General features: G+C 43.7%; 3 protein-coding genes across 5 annotated transcripts in view; 1 reads left to right on the plus strand and 2 right to left on the minus strand.

Moving 5' to 3' along the window:
• Positions 1 to 556: 556 nt before the first annotated feature.
• LOC147461949 (uncharacterized) lies at positions 557 to 4522 on the plus strand. Of its 2 annotated transcripts, XM_086509410.1 has the most exons (5): positions 562 to 1338; positions 1493 to 1874; positions 2075 to 2167; positions 2676 to 2743; positions 2816 to 4520. In XM_086509410.1, the coding sequence occupies exons 1-5, from the start codon at positions 887 to 889 to the stop codon at positions 2943 to 2945; spliced, it is 1125 nt and encodes a 374-aa protein (XP_086365536.1). In that variant the 5' UTR covers positions 562 to 886; the 3' UTR covers positions 2946 to 4520. The 2 variants fall into 2 exon arrangements, with proteins under 2 accessions (XP_086365537.1, XP_086365536.1); XM_086509411.1 differs by lacking the exon at positions 2075 to 2167 and having other exon boundaries at positions 557 to 1338; positions 2816 to 4522.
• On the minus strand, positions 2916 to 6086 carry LOC147461950 (uncharacterized). Its single transcript, XM_086509412.1, has 2 exons — positions 4544 to 6086; positions 2916 to 3049 (listed from the first exon to the last, which is right to left on the minus strand). Exons 1-2 carry the CDS (start codon positions 4750 to 4752, stop codon positions 3025 to 3027), a joined length of 234 nt encoding a protein of 77 aa, XP_086365538.1. The 5' UTR covers positions 4753 to 6086; the 3' UTR covers positions 2916 to 3024.
• A 2516-nt stretch (positions 6087 to 8602) lies between these two features.
• Positions 8603 to 24040, minus strand: part of LOC147461951 (exocyst complex component SEC3A-like) — a 125570-nt gene continuing 110132 nt past the window's right edge. Inside the window, exons 15-25 of one of the 2 annotated variants that reach the window (XM_086509414.1) lie at positions 14296 to 14425; positions 14151 to 14222; positions 13894 to 14060; positions 13686 to 13765; positions 13212 to 13293; positions 10515 to 10612; positions 10312 to 10420; positions 10142 to 10210; positions 9639 to 9704; positions 9073 to 9162; positions 8603 to 8981 (exon numbers count right to left, since the gene is read on the minus strand). In XM_086509414.1, coding sequence (XP_086365540.1) covers positions 8865 to 8981; positions 9073 to 9162; positions 9639 to 9704; positions 10142 to 10210; positions 10312 to 10420; positions 10515 to 10612; positions 13212 to 13293; positions 13686 to 13765; positions 13894 to 14060; positions 14151 to 14222; positions 14296 to 14425 — 1080 coding nt within the window. In that variant the 3' untranslated portion in view covers positions 8603 to 8864. Of the gene's footprint in view, positions 8982 to 9072; positions 9163 to 9638; positions 9705 to 10141; positions 10211 to 10311; positions 10421 to 10514; positions 10613 to 13211; positions 13294 to 13685; positions 13766 to 13893; positions 14065 to 14150; positions 14223 to 14295; positions 14426 to 24040 lie in introns of both variants that reach the window. The other variant, XM_086509413.1, reaches the window with a different exon arrangement.

Raw genomic sequence — 24040 nt, forward strand, 5'->3', positions numbered from 1 at the left:
TACCCTTTTGACCCTTCATTTTTGTACACTTGAGTTTATGTCTTCAATGACCAATACAAGGAACGGTGATACAATGTGCAATCACCAATCGATGGAGCGGTGCAAAGACATCATCCTCGTAAAATTTCCAAAACTAAACTGTGATGAAGATATTGAGAAAGCTCATAACACCATAACTTGCATCTTGGACAGTCGATGAAGAAAAGCAGCCTTGCCCTTGCGTAAACGGGATATCCAAAGTAGAGAAAGAGACAGAGGCTAGAGACATTCACCCCCATGCCCATCATACAAAAGCACCCACAGAAATAGACCAAAGCGCAAGCAAAAGCAACAAGCAGCACAGACAACAAAGCCTCTGATCGATGGTTGTGCAAGAGAATGCTCACTGCTACTCATGGCCATTGGCCTCCCACCCACAAACGCGCGCGCGCGCACACACACACACACTTGATTATTAATTTTTTACAACATGGACGCATTCCTGTAATTGATAGCTGTGAAGCGCAGCTTAAGCTCGCATGATTTCAACTTTTTCAAGCTTTCAGGGAATAGGGAGTAAGGGATGGTAGGCCTAGGTGTCGCATGTGACATGTATGATGTAGCCAAAGTGGGAAACCCCAAAGCTTTGACCTGCACACCAACAACAACCAAAAGTCCAAAAGCCAACCATAGACTCATTGGGCTGCACCAATCAATCTCAAATTTCTTCATGCTTCAAACGTTTGGAATAATCGATTTTAATATTTTCATAAACTCCCCGCCCCTCTCTCTCTCTCTCTCTCTCTCTCTCTCTCTCTCTCTACAAAGACCCACTTCTCTCTGCTGATTAACTCATAACTCTGCGGGTAATCAAGGGGCTAACGATCACAAAAGATCAAATGGGTAGATGAATAAGCATCGACAAACTTGCTGCATGCGCGCATCAACTTATCCATCAACAGGCTTCTATTCAGTTATGGGCGGCTTCAGCTTAGTTGGGCTCAAAATCAAGCACAGCAGATGGATTTTGAGGTCTAATGGGCTGCAACCTCATGTCATAGAGCTTCAGAATGGCTGCAAAATACACTGTTGGGGACCCGCACCCTCATTAAAATCGGTGTTGCCGACGAGGTTGACATCTGGCTATCCATCACCTGCTTCAAAGCCTGCCCTCCTGTTTTTGCATGGCTTTGGAGCAGATGGAACCATTGCGTGGGACTCTCAAGTGCCCGCATTCTCCAAGCATTTCTCCCTCTACCTGCCTGATCTCCTCTTTTTTGGAGGCTCAACCATCAGTTGCGATGATAATTCCAACATTAATGCCTTGCAAAACACAGGCGGAGACCCACAAGCTGAAGAGTAAGTCTCACATGCAAATCCAAGTCTTGCTGCACATTGGGGGTTTACTCTGTTTTCTGCCTTCCTACTCTAGTTATATGCATTAGGTTGGCTTTATATATTCCTTAGTGCATGCCAATTCCATGAGCTGCCTTCACAAGTGACACTTTTCTAGGTCCTCCCCAAGCAAGATGGAGCATCGAGAGAAGATGAAGGTAAGGTTTTCCGAAGTTTTCCAAGCCAAGTGCATGTATGAGGCAATGAGCAAAATGGGAGTGCACGAAGCTGTGGTTGTCGGACATAGCTATGGAGGTTTTGTCGCATATCACATGGCAAATCTTTACCCAAGCTTTGTGAAGAGAGTAGTGATTGTAAGCTCAGGCATTATGATGGACTCACATACTAACGACAATTTGCTGCGCGAATCTGGATCTTCCTGCATCCATGATATGCTAGTGCCTCCAACACTTCCCCTCTTCAAGAAATCTCTCCAGTTCACTTTCAATGGTTACATTCCATCATGGCTACCATCCTTCTTCTACAAAGACATATATGAGGTACACCTTATCTCAGAGACAAAATATATATTGTTGCTATGACTTGTTCACGTGTTCATTGCAACAGCAATATCCTTATATTGAGACGACATGATTTTCGTAATTGTTTGCCATAGGTGCTAGTGTGCGTTGAGCAATAGATCCTGTTGCAAATTTTTTGTAGATTTAGGTTCTTGACATTAAACTGATCTTGACTGTAGAATATGAGTGGGGACAAGGGGAGGCGGTTGCAACTAGTGGATGACATAATTCTTGGCAACGAGGATTCTCCTTCCTTGCCCACCATTGAACAAGTAAGTCTTGGGTAGGCTCTTTCTAATTACCATCAAATAGCTAAGTAGAGTGGGTAAGCCTCGTGTATTTGTAGGAGCAAAGTATGCCATGACTCATGAAAGATCACAGAAAACATCACGGGAAGCATTAATTGGCCTCAATGGACGCTTACTATAATAAGTGGCCTGTCCAAATTAGGATGCCCATGCCATCTGCCCTTCTTAAGGCATTTTTTCCATCGTATGGAACTGTGATTTCCCCACACACAGAAGAATTTGATGAAATGAGGAAAACACTTCAAATTGATGATTTCTCTAGTAAACCACAAAGAGAAGAATTCAACTTTTTCTTGCATCATTTTAGTGGCATACTATCATAGATGAAGGCAGCTCTGACTGGAACTCGCGTACTTCTGCACGGACCATGAGCATTTGGCTAACATTGAGAATTTGTTCAATATAGAGGTAGCAATTACAGTTGTGGTGCTTAAGCCATGTTTTAATGTGCATGCTATTGTGTGAATTTCAGAGTACCCTTATTTTATGGGGTGACAAGGACCAAATCTTCAATATCTCTTTAGCACACAAGCTGAAAGAGTAAGTGTCTATGTACATATCTTTCAAGCACTTCATAAGTTGCATATCTCACTCTTGGCATTGGCAAAGCAGGTTTTTGGGAGCAAAAGCAGAGTTGTGTACAATTCCTGGTGCATGCCATGTGCCCCAACTTGTAAATCCAAAAGAGCTGAACAAGTTATTGCTTTCTTTCCTGACCAATGTCCCAGCTGCTCAAACCTGAAGTAGCAAGATTTGCTTCTTTTTTACTTCAAGCAAGGTGTTGGGGATGTACAAGAAATCGTCAAAATGATTAGGTCTCTCTAAAGATATTGCTCCAATTCATACCTACAAATTGTGAATAACACATCATGTCTTTACTTTCTCAACAAGAAGATATTAAGATGGAGTTCAAACTTTGTTGCAGTGTGACAACCTATCCAGAAAATCTCTCTCTCTCTCTCTCTCTCTCTCTCTCTCTCTCTCTCTCTCTCCGCGACTACAGGAGCCTTGTCCACCGACCCACCCCCATTGAGGATACACAGAGATGGCATGACTATGCATAGATACTGTATCCGGTGCCTGGATAGCCACCAATTCCATAGCCTCCATACACACACCCAACCACATCCACTTTCTTTACAGTCGTGATGGTGGAGAGGGCCATTTGTCACATGAAACATGGACATTCCTCATGTCACACAGGCCTACAGAGTGAGCACCTCATATATGCAGCAAGCAACCTCGGCCCATTAATTGCTTTGCTCTACAAGTGCTTTGCTCTACGACAAAGCACTAGTAGAGGGATTACCAACAGATTCGGCTAGGCACACCGTTATGCCTATCCACAAGTCTGGGGACACTCTTAACCCAGGCACCTACTGGGGTCTGGAACATCATGATTGGCCACACATTGGGATCAGCCAAACTCTACGGAGTAGTGTTGGAGGCAAAGTTGAGCTCATACACAGAGAGCAAGCCACTTGACAGGCTGGTTCCCATGTTTACTCTGCACTGCCTGATTGATTAGCTAAAGACGTGGAAGAGACGACTACACTACTGCTTTGTGGATTCCGCATAGCCTTTGACACAATCCCATGCGACAAACTCTTCCGGTGCCTATAGATATTTGGTGAACCACCAGAGATGGTTTGGTGGATCTACTCTCTCTACAAGTAGGTGTGAAGTAAGGTACCCACACTCATCGACTCTGTTTGGCCTCTACATGGACGAGATATCAGAGTACAGTCTTCATGCAGGAGGCATGGACATGGATCTGGTAGGTATTCTAGTTCACACTATGGTATATGCCGATGATATTGTCTTTGTATCTGAGTCAGAAGAGGGACTATAGCTCCATCTACAAGATTTGGATGATTTTTGCCACAAAGGGGACTCGTCGTGAACCTTGGGCAGACAAAGGTTCTCATGTTTCATGCATCCAAACAGATCAAGAACAGATTCCTATTCACACTAGATCGAGGGCCAGTCAAGATGGTAGACTCACATGTATACCTTGGGATTACTCTCACAGCCACCACAAGCCGCTTTCCCATGGCAAGCGCAGTCAGAGACAGGCTCACAAGAGGTTATGTTGCAGTAGCAATGCTAGAGTGGCGCTGTCACCCTGCGCACTTCCAAGAGCCCTGCACAAAGGAGTGGCTTTTTGACACCCTAGTTACCCGTGCCATGAGCAGTTTGGGCGCCTAGACTTACGGCTTCATGATGGACACCAATTGAGAGACCACAGGTCATGATGATCTCTCGTATCATACACAAAAAACCCTCACATTAGTAGAGCGAAGCATAAACAGGTTCCAAAAAAGTACATATAGTACTGACCTGCTGATTGTGCTCTTATGCTTGTGTCCATTCCTCCTGCTCGGTCCTGACAACATCAGGGAAGGGCCTTGGACTTCTCCCTTGTAGCATCTTTTTGTGCTTTGTATGAAAGAAGCATCTATGCTTCTGAATGCTTGTGGGAAATAGAGCCTCTCTTTCAAAGAGTATGTTTCATCTAGAGATTGAGCTACCGCAGGATAGACTTTCATACAAATCTCTTGCAGTGCGTAGGCAGCTGGCAGAGCATGGTATGCACAGGTGATCACAGGCAACCTCCTCCATTTCCATTGTATGACTACATGATGCCTTCAGCTGTGGCCAGGATATATGGGACACAAATATACAACATAGCTTTAGAGCGGCCATTGGGTAGCTCAAGGTCTCGTCTCACATACTGGATATGGAGGTTGCCCGGGAAGCACATATTGACAAAGACCGAAGCACTATATATGTTTCTATGCTACGCGCACTCTCCTACCTATGCATGCCATCCTACATCCTCAGTTTGGTCCTAGATAGTGTTATGCTATCATTATAGTCCCATTGCACATGGCATCACATCCAATAGAATTGAAGCTCCATCCCTCCTACACATGTACACACACACCCCCTGCATCGTTAGATTTCATTTTGTAGCAGTTTTGTACTTTGTCCTGGATACCCAGAGGCCACACACATGTAGACCATTCTGTCTCATTTGCCAACTTCAACCCGCCTTCATGAAGTCGGAAGACTCCGCAAGGAGAACGATGAGCTGAAACAAAGATTGGTGGTCATCGAGGCTAGGCTCACCGTAATGGAGAACTCCAAGATGGAAGAGACGGAAGTCAAGATCAACAAAACAAAAGTAGAGGTGGAGACCTCTCTCACCAAGACAGTCAAGAATCAAGTGCAAGGTCGACGGTCGTGTGGCGTCCACGCTACTCGAACAACAACGACAAGATGGTATAGCTCTCAATGTTCGCATTGGTGGGCTCCCAAGCAACTGGCAAGGTGAGGGGGATCTCAACCACAAGGCCTTTGCCCGCATCCAATCAACAACCCACATGATACAGTGGGATCCAGCCACAATCAACTCCCTTACACACGAACATCATACTAACCATGCAATCATCACTTTCAAGACCAAGGCGGACCGAATCAAACTCCTCGAGCAATCGAGGCTTCTTAAAGACACCAAAGTCTCGTTTGCAGAAGACCTCACCCCTGCCCAACTCAAGCAGAAAAAGACAAAAGTACAAAAGATGCGAGAAGCACGTATTGCAGGAAAATGGGCATTTTACCCAAGAGGCAAAGCCATTATCCAGGAGTTTCGAACTCCCAAACCGGCTCCCTCCCCATCTACCCCTCCTTAGGCTTTGTTCATTTTACCTTCTCTTTTTGTTCACCCCTTGCCGGATCCTCAGTCCATAACTGAGATGTATCTGACAATGTACTGGTTTTGTGTTCGGTCCCATAGGTCATATCCGACCTCCGTTGGACAATAATTCAATCTCTCTCTCTCTCTCTCTCTCTCTCTCTCTCTCTCTCTCACTCTCTCACACACACACACACACACACACACACACACACATCATGGACTACCATGATAACAAGTGTCTCAAGGAGACTATCCTCAAGAGCAAAGGACGTACACATAGAGGATCCTTAGTACATACAAAGGTAGATCACTACTTTTTACAGAGGGACTACTTGGGATGGCCCACCTTATGTTACCCAGTCACACCCTCATCAAGGCATCATTCTTGAGTGAGCCATCTAGCATGGCCGCGCACGATGCTCGAGGATGCAAGGATCTTCACAATGTAAACAAGGTCTACATCAGAGGCTACGGAACATCGTTGAGCGACATCAAGTAAACCCCCCCCCCCCCCCCCCCCCCCCTCTCCCATTAAGAAAGTTTTGAACTCGTTTTTGGGCCTTTTAAGAGTGCCACATCATCAAAGTTGTACAAAAGAAAGCAACCTGGTAGACCCCTCTAAATATTTCTCAGAACCCCATGATATGATCAATTATTGGAAAGCTTTTAAAAAATGGATTCTAAAGAGATAAGGTCCGAAAAGTTTGGATGACTTCTATGAAAGTTATGCCAATTTTTTCCAATCAACCAAATTTTCAATCACCATTGTATACTTTCTCCGTTGTACACCTCGTTAGCCCACATGTGATTGTACCCCTTCCCATATGTTTTGAGATGATGTATTATGCGATACTAATAATGATGATGATGATGACGATTAGGATAGGCTCACATTCCTATCCACTATAGGCACCCTCATTTATTTTTACTTTGGTGTTCCCTAAACGTTGTACTAGGGTCACACATAGAGGTAACCTTTTGGTCTCATAGGTCATTTTGGCCTATTGAAGACATTAATATAACATTCCATTTGAATTGAGAGAGAGAGAGAGAGAGAGTCTCTCAATAAGTGGAATAATTTTTCTATCACCCAAGTGTAGTTGATTGGATTGTAAATAACAGGTCAACCTGTTTTGGATAGATCTTTAAGGTCTCTTAGGAGTATTCATACGATGTTGAAAACTTCTCTCTCTCAATTTAAAACATAAGTGACAATAAAAGATTGATACAAACCAGGCAAGAATGAATATAGAAGATAGGCATCTAAATAGAGGACCCACCCATAAGAAGTTTTTTAACTTGGATGTCGACACTCCAAACCTATCAGAATACACCTTACAAACTAAAACACACTTCAGAGGAAATCCACTAAGCTATGAAATCCACTTGCCCTTCCAAAGCTACCAAAAAAGAAGCCCAACAAGGAGACCAATAATTGCTAAAGTAATGAGATATAACATTACAAATAAGTTTACCATTCAAATCCAAATTATGACGATGAATTGCTGCCAACACCACCACCTAAATTTTGTTACATTTCATTTTCCCTTTTATTTTTTGTATTTTCTTTTTAAGGCTATTAGTTGACTTTGGTTAACCTGAAAAGTTAAGCCATGAAATTACAAGTGGTTTCCTAAATAACATAATTTTTTGTTGTACTTGTAGAATTCACAAGAGTTGGCTTTTGGAATTGCTTCATGTCACTTATTTGATGCTTTCCTAGTTATCCCAATGTCTACATTTCGTGTCTCCTTTAAGACCTTACCCTACCATGATTGCCCAATCTTTCACATTTTATGTAATAAAGGCTTGAAGATCCTGAAGATGATAATATAACTCGAAGGTATATTGATAGGGTAAAACAGGTTGGCACTGGAAAATCGGAAATTGCATCTATTCTATTCCCAAGTGTGATTCACGCTTTAAAGTAACGTTAACATGGCTTAGCTCCAGGTATTCCCTTGAGCCTACTTCGAAGGCTTTTCAGCCAACATTTGAAAGAGGCATTTGTGAACTTGCAATCGCCACAAAGTTAGCAACCCAATAATTGAGTGCTTTCCTCAACACATGCTTTTATTATCCACATATTGTGAAGCTTTTATGCTCAGATTTCTAGGTGCTCATTTCTGTGTTCCCATTCTCTTATAATTAATCACTTTCTTGTTCTCTTCTTGTTTCTTTGTTTCATACATCTCACAAAAAGTTAAGAGCATAGAAAGCGGTCTGAGATCCTTGCAGAGAAGAAAGCTTTCTGGCGAGTACAAGAGTACTCCAAGCATGTCTAGGAAGAATCAGTTTAAACTTTAAATACGGGCCTGTTAAACAAAATTTGAATATTCATCAATGCGTGAAATCCATCTCTTAAGCACCTAATCTAGTTTTAGCGTTGGTATTCTAAAATTTTTCATTCGGCTTTCATCTACTTGGACTGGATGGAGGTGCCCCCCAAAAACAGTGAGGGATAATTGCCCACAAGCTGTGGCAATGGCACTCAACCAAGCATCCGAGGCAATGGTCAATTGTAACCAGAAACCATCTGATGCAAGGGGGGCGCGATCACATGCACCAAGCAGGATTGAATGGGTCATGCAAACTTCCTCATTCGATGGATGATAAAAACCACGTTTATTACTGCAATAAAACTCCAGATTACTGCAGGGTAAAACATTACAGAAACTACAAAATAAATTGATAGAATGTACTGACAACATTGAGGAGAAATAATAATAAATAAAAAATAATACATTGCACCCTGCCAATGTCTCGCAAGCATACAAGGGGGTCCCCAACTTAAGCCTTCTGTGCTGAATGTTAGGCGCCTATTTCTCTCATTTCATGATTGAGAAAATCATACATACAAGATGGAAGGCTATCACTACTAGAGTCCTACCTAAGCTATTTATTTCTCCAAAAAAATATTAAAATGCACATGGCAAACTCACTCCCAAGTTTTGTTTCACACTAGTACAAATTTTTAAACATATCAGCCATTTCCTTCGAATTTGGAGCAAGAGTTTCACTCGGGTAACATTTGGCAAGCAGAGCTTCCAGACCTTCGTATTTATCAAGAAAATCAACCTATCATCAAATGACAGAACAAAGACCATTGAATTAGAAGGCTAATCGCACAAAAAATTTGTGAAACACAAGCTTCTTGCAAATGGAAAACCTTGCACTTCTCCCACAAAGAAGGGAGCAGCTCTTCCGACGATATTTGTTTCTGCATTCGTTTATACATAGCTGAAACATGCTTTTCTGCCTGAGAAACACAACCAAAACCAAACAACTCAACAAGGAAACATTCATTAAGAAAGCCAAAATTGCAGATTCTGGACTACGCCTAATCATTTTTGCAATTACTATATGGATGCACAATTTGAGTGGCACTGCAATCCTTTGAGAAATACAAGGCAATTCCTTTCATTTGCCAGCAGTGGAATAGAGTCATAAATGCAAAAAACAACATTCAATTTCTGCAAGCAGATGATCTAACAGGATTGCAGGGATCGCATAGCATGCAATTGACCTACCTCTGAAAGGGTGGAAAAGTGCCATTGGCACCACTACCAGGCACATTTAAAAAGGTATGCTGTTATTTCCATCATCCATAACAGAATGATCTTCTCTTAAAAGAGGAAGTTGCCATGCCCAAAGTTGCGTATGGCAGATGTGACGGAGCATTGAAACAAGGAACAAAGACAAATAGGAAGTTCTAAGTTAAGGAGTCGATCATACCCCTGATAAGCACCCCTTCACCAATTTCCGCATTTCTGCCTTGGTCATTCCATAGGTGAAAGGAACCTGAAATAAAGATTAAACTAACTGTAAGAGGAAAAAAAAAAGACACGAGATTCCCAACTTTGCAGGCTCCTTTCACTACCACCGGGTCAAGCCCAAGAATTCCCGCTCAGACAATTATCCTTCATCATTAGCCAGACTTGGTGGTGGTGAGAGCAAGTGTGTGTCAGTATGATACTGAGTCAACCTAGAGCGCTTGAGACTCATGTAAAATAGAAAACACTATGTTGTGTTGGCGTCAAAAAGAATTCAATCTGGTAATAAATAGACGTTTGGTCAACCTAGGTATCAAGATTGGTGTGTGAAACAAAAAATACAGAACATTTCTGTCACCGAAATCAAATATCCACATAAGCTCCAAGAAAGCCCACAGATGTACAGTGCATTCCAACAAATTCCTTAAAGCTTGAGACAAATGAACATTTCAAGGAAGAAACAACCTCTTCTGGTTGTACGGTATACAAAAGATTCTCGACCTTTTGCCCAAATTGAAACAGCTTCTCAAACTCCTGCATGCAGGGGCATTATTGTTTAAAAAAAGAATTAAGTTTATTTCTAATATTGTCAAACTTCTAGACCTATCGTGTACAAACTATGAATATCAACTTACATGGTTGATTACAGAATTGATATATCTAGACCTCGCCTGCTCATATTGGTCACTTGCTGTATGATAAAAACGTCCAAGCGTTGAAACCACATTCGCAAGCTCGTACAGGCTGCACATTCCATCTCACCAACACAAAATCTGTTCGCTTAACATTTTCTTAAGAATATATAAACTATGCCTGAACTGCCCAAAAAGAGACACACCTGTTTTGGAATGCTGCATAATTTTCCAAAAGTACTATATCTGTGTATTTTGGATCCACCTGTGCTACTTTGTCCAAAACACTGAACATTGTCCCTACCTGTACATATACAACCATGTTTCATGATGAACCTTGATATACACATCTTTCGAATGCGCACTTCAAAGCAAGTTTTCATGGGTCATGCTCCCTTTAAAAATTGTGCATTTGTAACTTAATATTGATGATGGTTGTCAAGAACGAAACTGCCAAATAAAAAATAAAAAATTTAATTCGTAAAAATCTGCCAGCTGATCAAACGTAGTTCGCATTGTATCAGAACAAACTGAGATACTTCATTTGAGTTTCTGTCATCGGTCAGAAAGACCTCAATGAGCCTTTTCTTAAATGTACAAGTGAGCTGACATTGCAACTCACTACTTTCAATTCAATTGTCCAAAGAATCAGCTAAGAGATCTCAACTAGAAAGTCCTAAATTACACGCAAGCATGCAACTTGAAAGTTTAAAATCCTCCCATGGCTTTTCTATGCAAGTCTTTTGTCACTACACTAGCTTTTCAGAAGCACTCTCTATGTCATAAGATAGAAGAAACCTAATCCCAAAAAGTGCTTTCTAAAAGCACTTTCCTTGAAGAGGACAATTTCTTAATCATGGATGCATCTTCATATAGACAAACCGGCTGCTATAGATACTTGAAACAAAGACTATAGACTCATTGTAGTCTAGCAGAAGACAACATAACGATTCGCTCCATTATGCATAGTATTGAATAAATACTGCAACATCCCCACTAACAATGTCAGTGCCGGGTCTAGGTCTAGGTACCAATGTCTGATCCGACACATGCATGGGCATACCTCAATACAAAGATCTATGTACTGAGTTTCAGTCATAATTTTAGAGAGACTCGGGCTTCAGCAATAATGAAGCCTAAGAAGCATCAAATATAGGAAGAATTAATACAATAATAAGGTAGTTGATACAACGCACCACAGAAGATAGAAAGAATAAGCACAATATCAATTGGTCGTAACTTGTATGAAACTTCACATTTTGAAGTCTGCATGTCTGCTATGCGCCTAAAAATATACATTGATGCTTAAAGAATTAAGCCAAGATTCACTTTTAAAGGAAAGTGCAAGGTATATGTATGGTGATCATGCACAAGATAATATAAACATTAACTCCATCGTGCACAGTATTGAGTAAAATACTACGGCATCCCTACTATCATCGTCAGTGTCCAATAGTGGGTGTAGAAGTAGGTCTACCAATATATGCTCCCTTACACACACCACACACATGCGCACAGGAGTATATCTTATACAAAGATCTGCATACTTCACAACTCAAGAGATGCAGAGCAGACTCAGACATGATGAGTAGGAAGGCTTGATAAGATATGAAGGTAGTTGATGGAGCATACACACCACTGAAGCTAGACAGAATTACCACAATATCAACTGGCCCTAGCTTCAAACAAAGACTTCCCAATGTGAAGTCTACATGTGTGTTATACAACTAGAACATACACCTAGATAAATTTCCGATGAGCCCAAATTCACCTGTTGAGAAAGTGCAAGGTGGTAGCCGCCCACAAGACACTATAACCATCAACTCCATCATGCGTAGTATTGACTAAATACTATGATATCCCCATTAATGTAGTTACTGCCCAATAGTGGATGTAGAACTAGGTGGCATGATATGCTCTCACACACACACACACACACCACAAACACACATACATACAGACATGCATAAGCATTATCGATACAAAGATTTGTGTGCTGGGTTTCTATCATAACTCTAGAGGTGCAAAGCAGACTAAGTCATAATGAAGCCCAGCACTAAAAGAATCATTGAATGAGAAGAAGCAATAAGATATAATGGTAGCTGATAGTGCATATGCAAAATGTAGCCAGTGCCCATATAGTGTGCACAGAACTAGGTACCAATATATGTTCCCACATACACACCCACCACACACACATGAACACACGAGCAAACATCAATACGAAGGTCTGTGTGCTGAATTTCTGTCATAATTCAGTTTAGCCAAACAAAGATCCTCAATCTCACACACGTGAATGATGAGATCCTACCCCTGATCCCCAAGCTCCATAAACTGGTAAGATAGGTTTAGTGACATCTCAAGTTTGTTTACATGATCAGACAGACAGCTAATCATTATCGCGTAGAGCCTCAACAAACCAGCATTTAATTTTCCAAGAGGAAGTCCTACAAGATCATTTAAACAGTGGATAAAACAGTGAGCAAGACTGAAAGACTTTTTCAAATAAAAAGAAAAGAGACGATGAATGTGCATTAAGTGTAGCAAACATTGAGCACATAGACTGACGTGCCATCTATGTGTTTTCTGAATTAAGGGCAAGGGATGAGGTCGACGACTGCTTGACAAGCCACAATGTTGCAATTAATAGGGTCAAGACCTCAATATACTATGTTTGACATAAAGATTGCTTGGTTCACACTCCAGCCTTTTATCTGGCTTCCAGTAATAAGGCTATGCTTCAAGCAGGCCGAAATAAGAGCCTACAAGACGGACCATACAATTGGTTGGATAGTACTCTCATTTTACTACCATGAAAGAAAGATTGTGGCACCTAAGATTCAGTACATCCAAGACTCACGACACTTTTACAATTTAACTTAGATGCAGAAACGAATACTTACCAACTTTGTGTATGCAGCATCGACCATTTCCCTGGAATTACTCCCCACAAGGTTTTCCATGCGTTGCGCCAGAGCTGCAAACCTGCCCAATTGCACATAATACTTAATTCGTCTGTTCATGCTTTCAACAGAGCTAAAAGAGTGTTTTTCCGCCAAATGTTTATCTCTGTAAACATGAAACAGTTTCTACATTTTTGGGGTAGATGTATTTAAATACTCTGGCCTAGTTAGTTTCCCTTCCTTTGTGAGGATTATAATCCTAAATTGGTGTCCTTTCTGCAGATCTTATACCAATGAGTAATTAGTCACTAATAAAAGTCAAAAAACTTCCGATGTCAAGGGCCTCTCATTATAAACATTCACCAAAACTCAGAACTTTCAAGCAAAAGAGAGTGCCTACTCCATATGAATGAGGTCCAAAACTTGGGATATAGAAAAAAGAAGCTCAAGCTGTTTCATGACACTATGAATTACCTCGGTATATAAGTCAGCACACCAGTCTGCCTGACATTGCGATCATGCTTCTCAGTCTGATGGCATGCCTCATCAACAAACTATATGCAGACACAAGCCATGAAAAATTTTAGAATTATGAACTTCGTAAGTGTGCTGAAGAAACTATCAACACACTTGAACATTGCGAACAGATTCTGCAACAAGCCATATTTCCACTTTCACATACTCTATTGAAACAGGCAGTGATCCTAGACTGCAGATCCACTAAAAGTCGACGAACAAAACCAGCAGCATCAGCTTTTTGACTAGAAAGAAAGCGCTCCGTAGCACCTTGCATGGAGATGCATCGTAACGGGTCTGACTTATATGCCCATTCTACCACAGCATAAAAATCTTCCTGCATTATGCAAAGAAATGTTACCACAAACAAACAGAAAAATGAAATCCAGTAAACAACTTTGTGACCAGTGCAAGTAATCATACTTGCCTGCGTACCATCTAAAAGTTCTTCCAGAGCTTGATTTAGCGCCTCCAATTCTGCAGAGTCCTTTTCAGCTGTAAATGAGAGCCCTAAGAAACTGGCCAAAATATTACTATTTATGGTCACCAAAATTGAAGAACATCTTACAAGGTTTTGGAGATGCGCCTGAACCACTCTCTTCCTCCTCATCTTTATCTTCAGAGTTCCTTCTATCACTAGGTCCAGGCGGAACTAGTGGTAAAACATCAAAGCACATAAAGGATGCAAAGAACGTACTCTGTCACAAAAATAGAAATAACACCTCAGAATCTGGGTCTTGCCAAAACAGAGACCAAAAGCTGCAAAAAGATCCAAATCAACAAGGCATCAACCTGCCTTCCACAAGGTCTCTTTATTTCACAAAACAAAGGTAAAAGACACACAATATTGAACAGCAAAAATTAGCATAGCTTGTGCCGAATATGATTGGTTCTACAGCATTTATGTCTACATGTTCGACCCGATTTAATTACTATGGCAATTGCTGAGAGACATTTCTATCACAGGGAATTGACTGATTTTATGCATGTCCACATGTTCAACCCCATTTAAATAACAGTTTCATTATCCCATTCAGTTTCTATATCAAAATATCTCTGCAAACAGAAAAAAGTTCAACCCACCATAGGGTCAACAAACCAACTATTTACCTGCAAAAGCTTGTTTACGAACAGCTACAATTGCAAAGAAAATCTAAATCCCACATAGAGGTCCTGTGAGGTACTGCCCTGATAGTACTCAGCACTTAGAGGACTTAAATTTATTATCCAAAGCATGGGTGTGAACTCATGGCACTAGGAAGTTTATGAGATTCATTTGAGACATCTGGTGGATTTCAAATTGAGTTTCAATCTGTAATCAATCTGGACTAGTAATTGATAAATCAGCACTGTATGCTACTAGACTCTGCATAGAAATAAACTGAATTGAACAAGAGAGTGAACGGAGACAAAAGAAAAATGGTGAAGGGGGAGGCTCGTAAAAGAGAGATCTGCCCTGAACTGCTACTGTCAGCGGGTATTTGTTTAAAACATGTCGATACAAACTTTGAGCTCAGTGCGAGTCAAGTGCTATAATTCTACCTGTCAAGTGCCTTCTCTAAGAGCACTTATATAGGATCTGTCCTCCAAAAGCTAGCACTAAAAACCTTCTTGTCAGGTGCCAAGGAAGGGTTTAAGAATTTTAACTCGGATCAAGTACTCCGCACAAACACAAGGTTACTTACATCACTTGAGAGAACTAGACTGAACATAATGAAAGAGAGGCAGAGAGAGAGAGAGAGAGAGAGAGAGAGAGAAAAGAGAGACAACACTACGTGTCGGGTCCCAACCACCCTCAAGGGCCCCCTTGCTTGGTTGCCAAAGCAAGTGAATCTGAAGCAAAACGCCAGGGCCCATCTGATGCTGTAGGCTGAAAACGTTGGTGCTGAACCGTTAGTGCTGAAGCCTGAGGGTAATCGTGGCAATTGCTAACCTTAGTTGTTGGTTTCTTTCCAAGATTTTTGTTTAATTTTTGAGACCCTCTTTTTGAAGTTGCAAATGGTCGGACATTGTATAGCCAATGTGAACAGTAGTTTCACCCACAGATGGGAAGTTGGTCGGCACCGGAATTCATATAGTAAGAGGATGTTTAGGCCCAGTCCCAAGCCATGTAGGTCCCCCCGTCGCACTTAGCAAGTTGGTGGATACTAGGAAGTGAACTCAATAAAGGCATAACGTCAAGGTGGGATCACCAACAGAAAGTATCCGATAGTTGGGCCACATTGCACTTTTGGATGCGGTCCCAATGAGGATAGACGGTCAGAAGACCAGTGGGAACCCAACAGAAGCATCTCCTAAAAATTAGGGAACTGCTATTTTGGGCCGTGAAATGTGTTCGGGTCATTACCTTCGGAACGACAAGGGAAACATTTTACAGCTCTGCCGCGAAGTCAACTAGGTAACCGGTCGGGAGATTTTTAGGCGTCGAAACGGGAAAATGCCTGTAATCGTGCCAAGTGGCACATTTTAATGCACTTTCCTCATGCATGAAGAGGTACAGCTGATTTTTAAGCTGGGAGGCTCATTTTGCAAGAACTGTCACAGGTTAAGAGCTATGGAGTGCTTTCTTTCCACTCTATGTACAGTGTGGTGCTAGGAATGATGCCCTGCAAACTACACACTGCTCTCTCTCTCCCCTACGTGCAATTATGTGATGCCCCACAAGAGGGCACTTCATTTGACTAATGTACAGTTGTGTGGGTTCATGCGCGATTGCCGAGGTAAGAGCCTCTTGCACAGGTACTGGATTAGCTATTTGCTAATCCTCCGCAGGTAAAGGTGAATTCGGAGAGATTTTAGATGAGAAATCTCGTCCGATTCAAAGGGCAATAGCCCTGCAGGTGCGGGAGCTCGAGGACTTGCTACGGATGCGACCGGCTCGCGAAACGGAGCCCAAAACAAGGAATTACAGCCTGCAGGGTTTCGGCCCTAAACGGTCCCTAACACCCCCAGGAGGTTCGGGGTCGCGGAGGGACCGCTGTAGAGGTGATCTGGCACATTTTCGGGGCAGAAAACAAAGAATTCAGCGTGCTGCAGATTTTCGCCAGGTTTTGCAAAGTGTCTATATGCGTCGGGAAAGTCATCTATTGCGTGGGGATACTGTTTGTGAAGTGTCCTAGTACAGTTATGTTGCCGAAATCAGGCCAGAACACGTGGATTTTGTAGCGCGGATAATGTGTCGTGCTCTCTACAGTGGGTGCTCCTCAATGCAATGTGCGCGACAATCTCACTCAAAACAGACTGAAAACATAGGAACAATAGATAACAATTGCTCACACAGAGACACAACAGCAGACCAAAACATATGACTCGACTATCTCAAAGAACCGATACAGACTCTGGCGTGGCAGCACACTCAACTCTAGCCCAGGACTCATAGGTACAATGGGGTGTCGAGGCTCAGATGTGCAGGGATGGTGCAGACGTGCTGTGTGTACAGACTCTCTACTCAAGACGACGACGTTGGACCATATAAGAAGAAGATGATACCGATGACCCAACCGCTACTACTCATATGTACCACCATATAGAGCCACCAACGGCTCATAAATGTCAGCCATCTAAGTCTATCCCCAAACTGAGTGGTGGTGGCCTGGCCACGATGTCCACTAGAACACCGCCCGTATCCCTGCCACATGTCACTGTCCAGCCCAGAGAGTCCATCCAGTGTGAACCAGACCAGACCAATTGTACTAACTGTGTGTCCTGTGAAAGTGACACTGTAGCCTGCTATAGGTTGCCCGCCACAAGACCGCTCACCGTCTCGGTGAGAGGAAGACTGAAAAACTATGAAAGAAAACCACTAGGTACTGCATATGTACAATGGTGAGCTCCTGAATCTGTCATCCAAGAGATAAGAGTTGTGGCCACTGCTGCACCTGAAGTATCAGCCTCTGGAGGTGGAGCCATCAGATTGATGGGAAAACTCTGGACTCTATGAGTGCTCTCCACAACCCGACTCTCAACGAAAGGAGCAGCCACCTGTTGCTCGGCGGGTGGGAGTACCTGGCCTGAAGTGTATTGAGGCCGCCGACTCGCACACCCATGTCGATGTGCGCCTGCCAAGCCGTCACAAGGAGCCGTCTGTGAGGATGACATGTGTGGTAAGGAGCCAAAGGTGCCCGGCTATTGAGATCCCTGAGGGTAGTAGTCAAACTGCTACTGTGATGGAGCACCTACCCCAAACTGTCGATGACTGTACTCTCCATATCCCATGGGCGTCTGTATTGATCTAGCTAGACAAACCCACCCATATCCCATGGTAGCAAGTTCAATCATTGCAATAGCATTTCGTGACTCCTACAGGTTCTCTTCAGAGATTTTGAACAACGAAGTAGAGTCACTTCCACTAGAAGAAGCAGCAGTAGCGCCTGGAGGTGTAGAGTGCCCAAGAGGCACTACAGTCGATGTCGAGGTGACGGTAGTAGTAGGGTGCCCAAGAGGCACTGCAATAGTAGTCGGGGTGACACTGGTAGCAGGTTCAGTGGGTGAGCTAGCGATGGGAGAGAATGACGAGGGTATCACAGGTGGTGAGAAAGGTGTGGTAACAGTGGCAAGAGTATAGACGGGAGAATTAGGGAGAGGTACCTGAGGGAGAGAGACAGCCTCAGTAACAGGAGTGGGCATACCAAGATTAGCGGAGCTCCAAACGGCCTCCGACACTGTAGAGACGGGGACAGAGGTAGAAGAAGGACGTCATGGAGGATGCGTCACCTGAGTCTAGCTCTCTGAAAATGGCAGAGGTCGTAGTGTCTCTACCGTATCTTTGACCACTTTGACTCTTTTCTTTTGCTTCTTCTTTGATCATCTGTGCCAAGAGACTTCCTTTTTGCTTGCAGTGTTAATGTTGCATCCTCATCCACTTCGAGAGGGTTGATACGGATGTTGATCACCCAAGCCAACAGTGGCTCGGCAAAACATTGGAAGCTCGATTGAGGTGACTGCACTTGTGCTCTAAACCTTTTCTCCCTTGTTTGCAATGATCTAAAGAGGATCTAATGAAACCCACAAGGTATGTTCTTTATTAAGCAGTAAAGACCATCACATAGTGAGAACGTGGTAGGTACTTCTAATTTCCCCTTTGGTCCTTGAGCATCTCTCACTAAAAAGTAATATCTGAATACTGCTAAGAGAGCTTTGTGATGCTGCAGATCCGGATGATCGGGTTCGAACAATGCCTTGGATGCCTGTATGGTATCAACTTTGGAGAGTTTTGAGTAAGACCTAGTACTCGGCTGCATGGAGGGAAAGTGGGTCATCCCCATGGCATGTCCTAGACGCGTAGCTGTCAAAGTGTGTCCTCTGACTTTTGAAAAAAATTTCAACATTTGATGAATCATGCCAACAGGTATGTCATTAGGAAGGATAGCTTCAGCTAGCGATTTGATACCCAAGTTATCCAATTGGTCCTGTGAGAGGATATCTATAAGAGATGGCTTGGGCTGCTGCATGTGAAAATTTAGTGAAAACTTTGTTTTGTGTTTTGTTTTTTCAAGCCTTGCAACTTCATGACTGATCATATGACTCATGACTTTCCTTTTTCCTTTCGGATCTTTCTCTTTATCACTTGAGCTACCACTGTCCGAGTTGGAATCTGCATCTGATGCCGATGTAACTTACGTCAGATGGAGCATTGGACGTCATATCCGTGACCCCATGGCTGCTAGGTTCTGATTCCGCTTCAGTTTCATAATTAGCCTCTGTGTGGTTGAGGCCTTTTTCTCGGCAACAATTTTTTGCCTCCTGCCATAGTCACTCATTGACTACTATCTGTAAACATGTAAGCCTGTAGCAGTATGTTTCCAAAAACCGCAAAAGCTTATAGCAATGAACTTACTGCTGAGCATATTCTGTTAGACCCACAAGAGCATACATAGAAATCATACATCCATCAGCACAATCACCTTGTGTCTCTAACACAATCGCAATTCTATAAACAACATATGCATAATCCTGATCTGTGCTGCTGAAAGGTGGTAGCTTGAAAATCTGAGAGCAGGCCAAGGATGTAATCTCGCGGAAGTCAAAGGACAGTGCACGTAGGCCTGCAGTGACAAAACGTCAAACACACCATCATCCAGAGTCGATAGGGACGCTGAGTACGTAGGCCTTCACTGGCAAGACGACAGTGTACGTAGGCCTACAGAGAGGAAGGTGGTTAGGGGCCGAAGGAAGGCGCTGAGTAGACAGGCTAGGGGACGAGGGCGAGAGGTTCGATAGAGGCGAACAGGATCGAGGGTGGGTCAGGGGGCGAGGGATAGATAGACTGCATAGGTTAGGGCGACGGGTAGATAGTAGGGCCGAGAGGTAGATGGGGGGGGCGAGGGCTAGATTGGGGGGGGGGGGGGGGGGAGAGGGGGGGGTAGGGTAGGGGCAAGGGGTGGGTAGGGTAGGGGCGAGGGCTAGATAGGGGGGGGCGGGGGGGGACGAGGAGTGGATAGGGGCGAGGGTTGGGCAAGGGGGGATGAGGGCTAGATAGGGGGCGAGGGGTGGGTAGTAGGGGACGAGGGCTAGGTAGGGCCCGAGGTGGGTAGGGTGAGCAGACAGGGAGGGTAGGGATCGAGAGAGAGGTGGTTTTTAAAGAGGCGATGGGACACATTAGGGGGCAAGGGGCACAGTGAGCGAGAGAGTGAAAGGAAAATGGCAGAGATAGAGAGATAAAAGTTGCATTCTCAGGATAAAAAATTTACCTGCTTCTATTAACTAAGATGTGGGCGATCCGAAAGGTTAGAACAAACTCGCACAGTTAGAGCAAACTTGTGTGTATGTGTGAGAAAGAGGGAACAGAGGAATCAAATGAAAGGAGGAAGGCATCAAGACTGAAGCATATTGAAGGAGTGTTACGAAAGAGATTGCACCAGAAAGGCAAAGAGATAGATGTGTGTGTGAGAGCGCACCATAAGATAGAGAGGGAAAGGGAGATGCAGCAGAGCAGGTTTTAACACCCTAGGCACAATATCAAAAAAAAATCAAAGATCTATCCGACGAGAGTTGAACCTCCTACATTTTAACAAACTCACAAGGACAGAGAGGCAGTAGAGACAGAGTAGTAAAGTTGGATTATAGTAGGACTCCAAAAACCCACTTATATCAATGAGATGAGAGCAAAATGGATGCACGCAGTGAAACAAGGGAAATTTTAAAGATAACACTGACTACAACTGAGATGAGAACTGTCATGAGGAATATTTGAGAAGAGGGAAAAATGGAAAGCCAGAGAGAGTTGAGGAGGGGACAAACATACGGTGGTGGGATGGATAACATCGTCAGATTTCTAGATAGTCAGGGCGAGTGATAGCACTTGATTCTTGATCCATTTACCAGTGGCAAGGGAACACCTTCAAGAGTGACTAACTGGACAGCCCCTTGTGGAAAAATCTCATGTACCATGAATGGTCCTTGCCAGGCTGGGACCAGCTTCTTAGCTTTTTTCAGATATTTCGCTTGATAGAGTAGCACCAAGTGTTCCCTGCGTTATTTTCGGCTTTCTGAGATGACGATCATGCCACGCTTTGCGACGAAGTTGCTCGGCTTGCAAAGCATGTGAAGCTAACATCCTGCTTTCTTCTAACTTTGAGAGACGAGAGAGGTTTGCGGAAGCAATCCCCGCTGTGACGCGAACGCTTCCCACTCTTGTTGAACCTGAGTTGAACTCATATGGTGCAAGTTCTTCTAAACCGAAAGCTAGCTGGAATGGGGTGTGGTTAGTGGTTGCCTTGAAGGAGGTGCGATAAGCCCAAACTGTGCCGAGGATAGCCTGAGCCCAAGAAGTCTGATGTAGGTGACAAGATTTCCTGAGAAGCGCGATTAGCACTTTGTTAGTGCTCTCAACTTGCCCATTTGCTCTAGGATAGCAAGATTTGTGATGAAAAATCATGTAGTTCGTGAGGAGTGTGGAGATCGGGTCATTGACGAAATGACTACCTCGATCACTGGTGATTTCCAAAGGGCATCCAAACCTGCAAAAAATATTTTCATACAAAAATTTTGCGACAGTGGCGGCTGTACAGTCGATGGTAGCCACCACTTCGGCCCACTTTGTTGCATAATCCATCGCTACCAGGAGATACTTACAATTGGCGGTTGAGCAGGTGGAGTAATTGGACCAACAAAGTCCAAGCCCCATCGCTCAAAGGGCAACCACGCCATAGATACCTGCAGAGGACGATTGGATTGCTTGCTAGGCTTGGGCGCACATCGCTGACAAACATCACAAATCTTAACATGAGCAATAGCATTCGTGAATAGATAGGGCCACCATAAGCCTATTTGTAAGATTTTTTGCGCCGTGATGTGACCAGGGTAATGGCCGCCTGTAGGACCACAGTGTGCATCTTCCAGAATGTGGTCTAGTTCATGAGGAGAGACGCACCTGTGCAGCACACCATCTAGCCCAGATTTGTAGAGCTATCCGCCAATCAAAGAGAAGGGTCTAGACTTCTTCTTTTTTGCAAGGGAGAAGCATTCTCAGGATATAGGCCAGTAGAGAGCAGATGTAACACATCTCCATACCATTCTGGGGTCGTGTCGACCTTAAAGAGATGACCATCCGGAAAGTCATCATCAACCCCAGTACCGGGCTCACCTGTATGTATGCAAGAGAGAGATGGTCGGCCATGACATGTCGCTTGCCTGGACTAAGAACTACTTCGAAATCGAATTCCTCGAATATTAGTAGCCACCTCCAGACTCTTCCTGCAACTTGGGGTTTATTCAGAAGATAGTGTAGCGCATGATGATCCGTGATGATAGTGAAGTGAACCCCTAACAAGTAATGACGAAACTTTTGTAAAGAATACACCATAGCCAAACCTTCCCTTTTTGTGGTGCTGTAGTTGCGCTCCGCTTTGGTGAGCAGGCAACTTGTGTAGTGAACAGTGCGATCCAGGTTGTACTCCTTACTAGGTTGAGTCAGCACAGCACCCACAGCCAGTTGACTGGCATCAGTATGCACATGAAAAGGGAGAGACCAATCTGGAGCCACTAGAATAAATGCTTCAGTGAGGCGTGTTTTGAGGTATGCAAATGCTTCAGCCTCAAGTTGACCATTGGAAGGGTATAGTAGCGCTAGTGAGCCGGGTCAATGGTCTAGCCACCTTTGCATACATTCGTATAAACCTGCGATGATAGCCTGCGTGGCCTACAAAGCTCTGAACACCTTTCGGGTTGATGGGAGGTGGTAACTTCAAGATGGCCACGATCTTCTCTGGGTTAGGTGCTAAACCTTTAGCAGACACCACATGGCCTAGAAGTGTGCCCTCAGTGACCAAAAAATGACATTTGTTAGGATTGAGCTTTAGGCGTGCCTCTCTGCACTTGAGGAAGACAGCAGAGAGTTAAGCGAGGTGCTCTTTTCCACTGGGGCTGAACATTGAGCACCTGAGAAGGTCAAAAAGTCGTCCATGAAGATGCGAAGATGATCCGTAAGTAAAGGACAGAATATGAGATATATTGCTCGATTGAAGGAAGGTGGAGCTTTCAACCCAAACATTCTAGTGTAGATAAAAATACCTCAGGGAGTCACGAAGGCCGTTTTAATCTGATCACCTGGATGGATGCCTAACTGATTGTATCCACTGAACCCATCCATGAAACTGTCTAATACATGCCCTGCTACATCTTTTAGCACACCCTCAGTGAAAGGTGTGGGAAAACCATATGGGATAGTTACCTTGTTCAGAGCGCGGTAATCTACGCACACACAAATTTTATTGGACTGCTTCTTAGGCACTATCACCATAGGTGATAACCACTCAGAGTGCTCCACACGTACAATGATCCCTACCTCTTGCATTTTTTTCAAGCTCTGACTTGACAACCTCTGCATACTTTGGGTTGAGCTTGTAAGCTTGGCCTCTGACAGGCTTAGCCCCTTCAACCAGAGGGATAGTGTGGACACCCAATTCTGGTGGGATCCCTTCCAAATCCTTGTAGGACCAAGCAAAAACATCTTTAAAAGAGTACCAAGTAATGCAGGATACTCCCATAACCAAGCTGCTAAAAGGACGTGCTGAGGGTTGTCAGGGTCGTCCAGGTTGACTTCTTTGACCGGATCAAGTGTAACTGGGGAGGGTGCTTCGAAAGATGAAAAGTGAGCTGCCTCTTGGAGCTTCGAGATATCATGGGCTAGTGTTTGATCGATTGGAAACTCTGCATACTCCTCCTGTAACCATCCTGGTGGAAGCTCCTCGAAGGGTAAGTCTTCAGACACATATAGCAGAGTGCTTTTGAGTGGACGGAGTGTCACACCTGGGAGATGTTAGAGGAAGAGGTGAAACATTGGCGAGCTCATGCAGAGGAGATTTCTTCCCCCT

Source organism: Adiantum capillus-veneris, chromosome 3 (assembly GCF_014529385.1).
Source record: "Adiantum capillus-veneris isolate H3 chromosome 3, ASM1452938v2, whole genome shotgun sequence".
NCBI classification, from domain to species: domain Eukaryota; kingdom Viridiplantae; phylum Streptophyta; class Polypodiopsida; order Polypodiales; family Pteridaceae; genus Adiantum; species Adiantum capillus-veneris.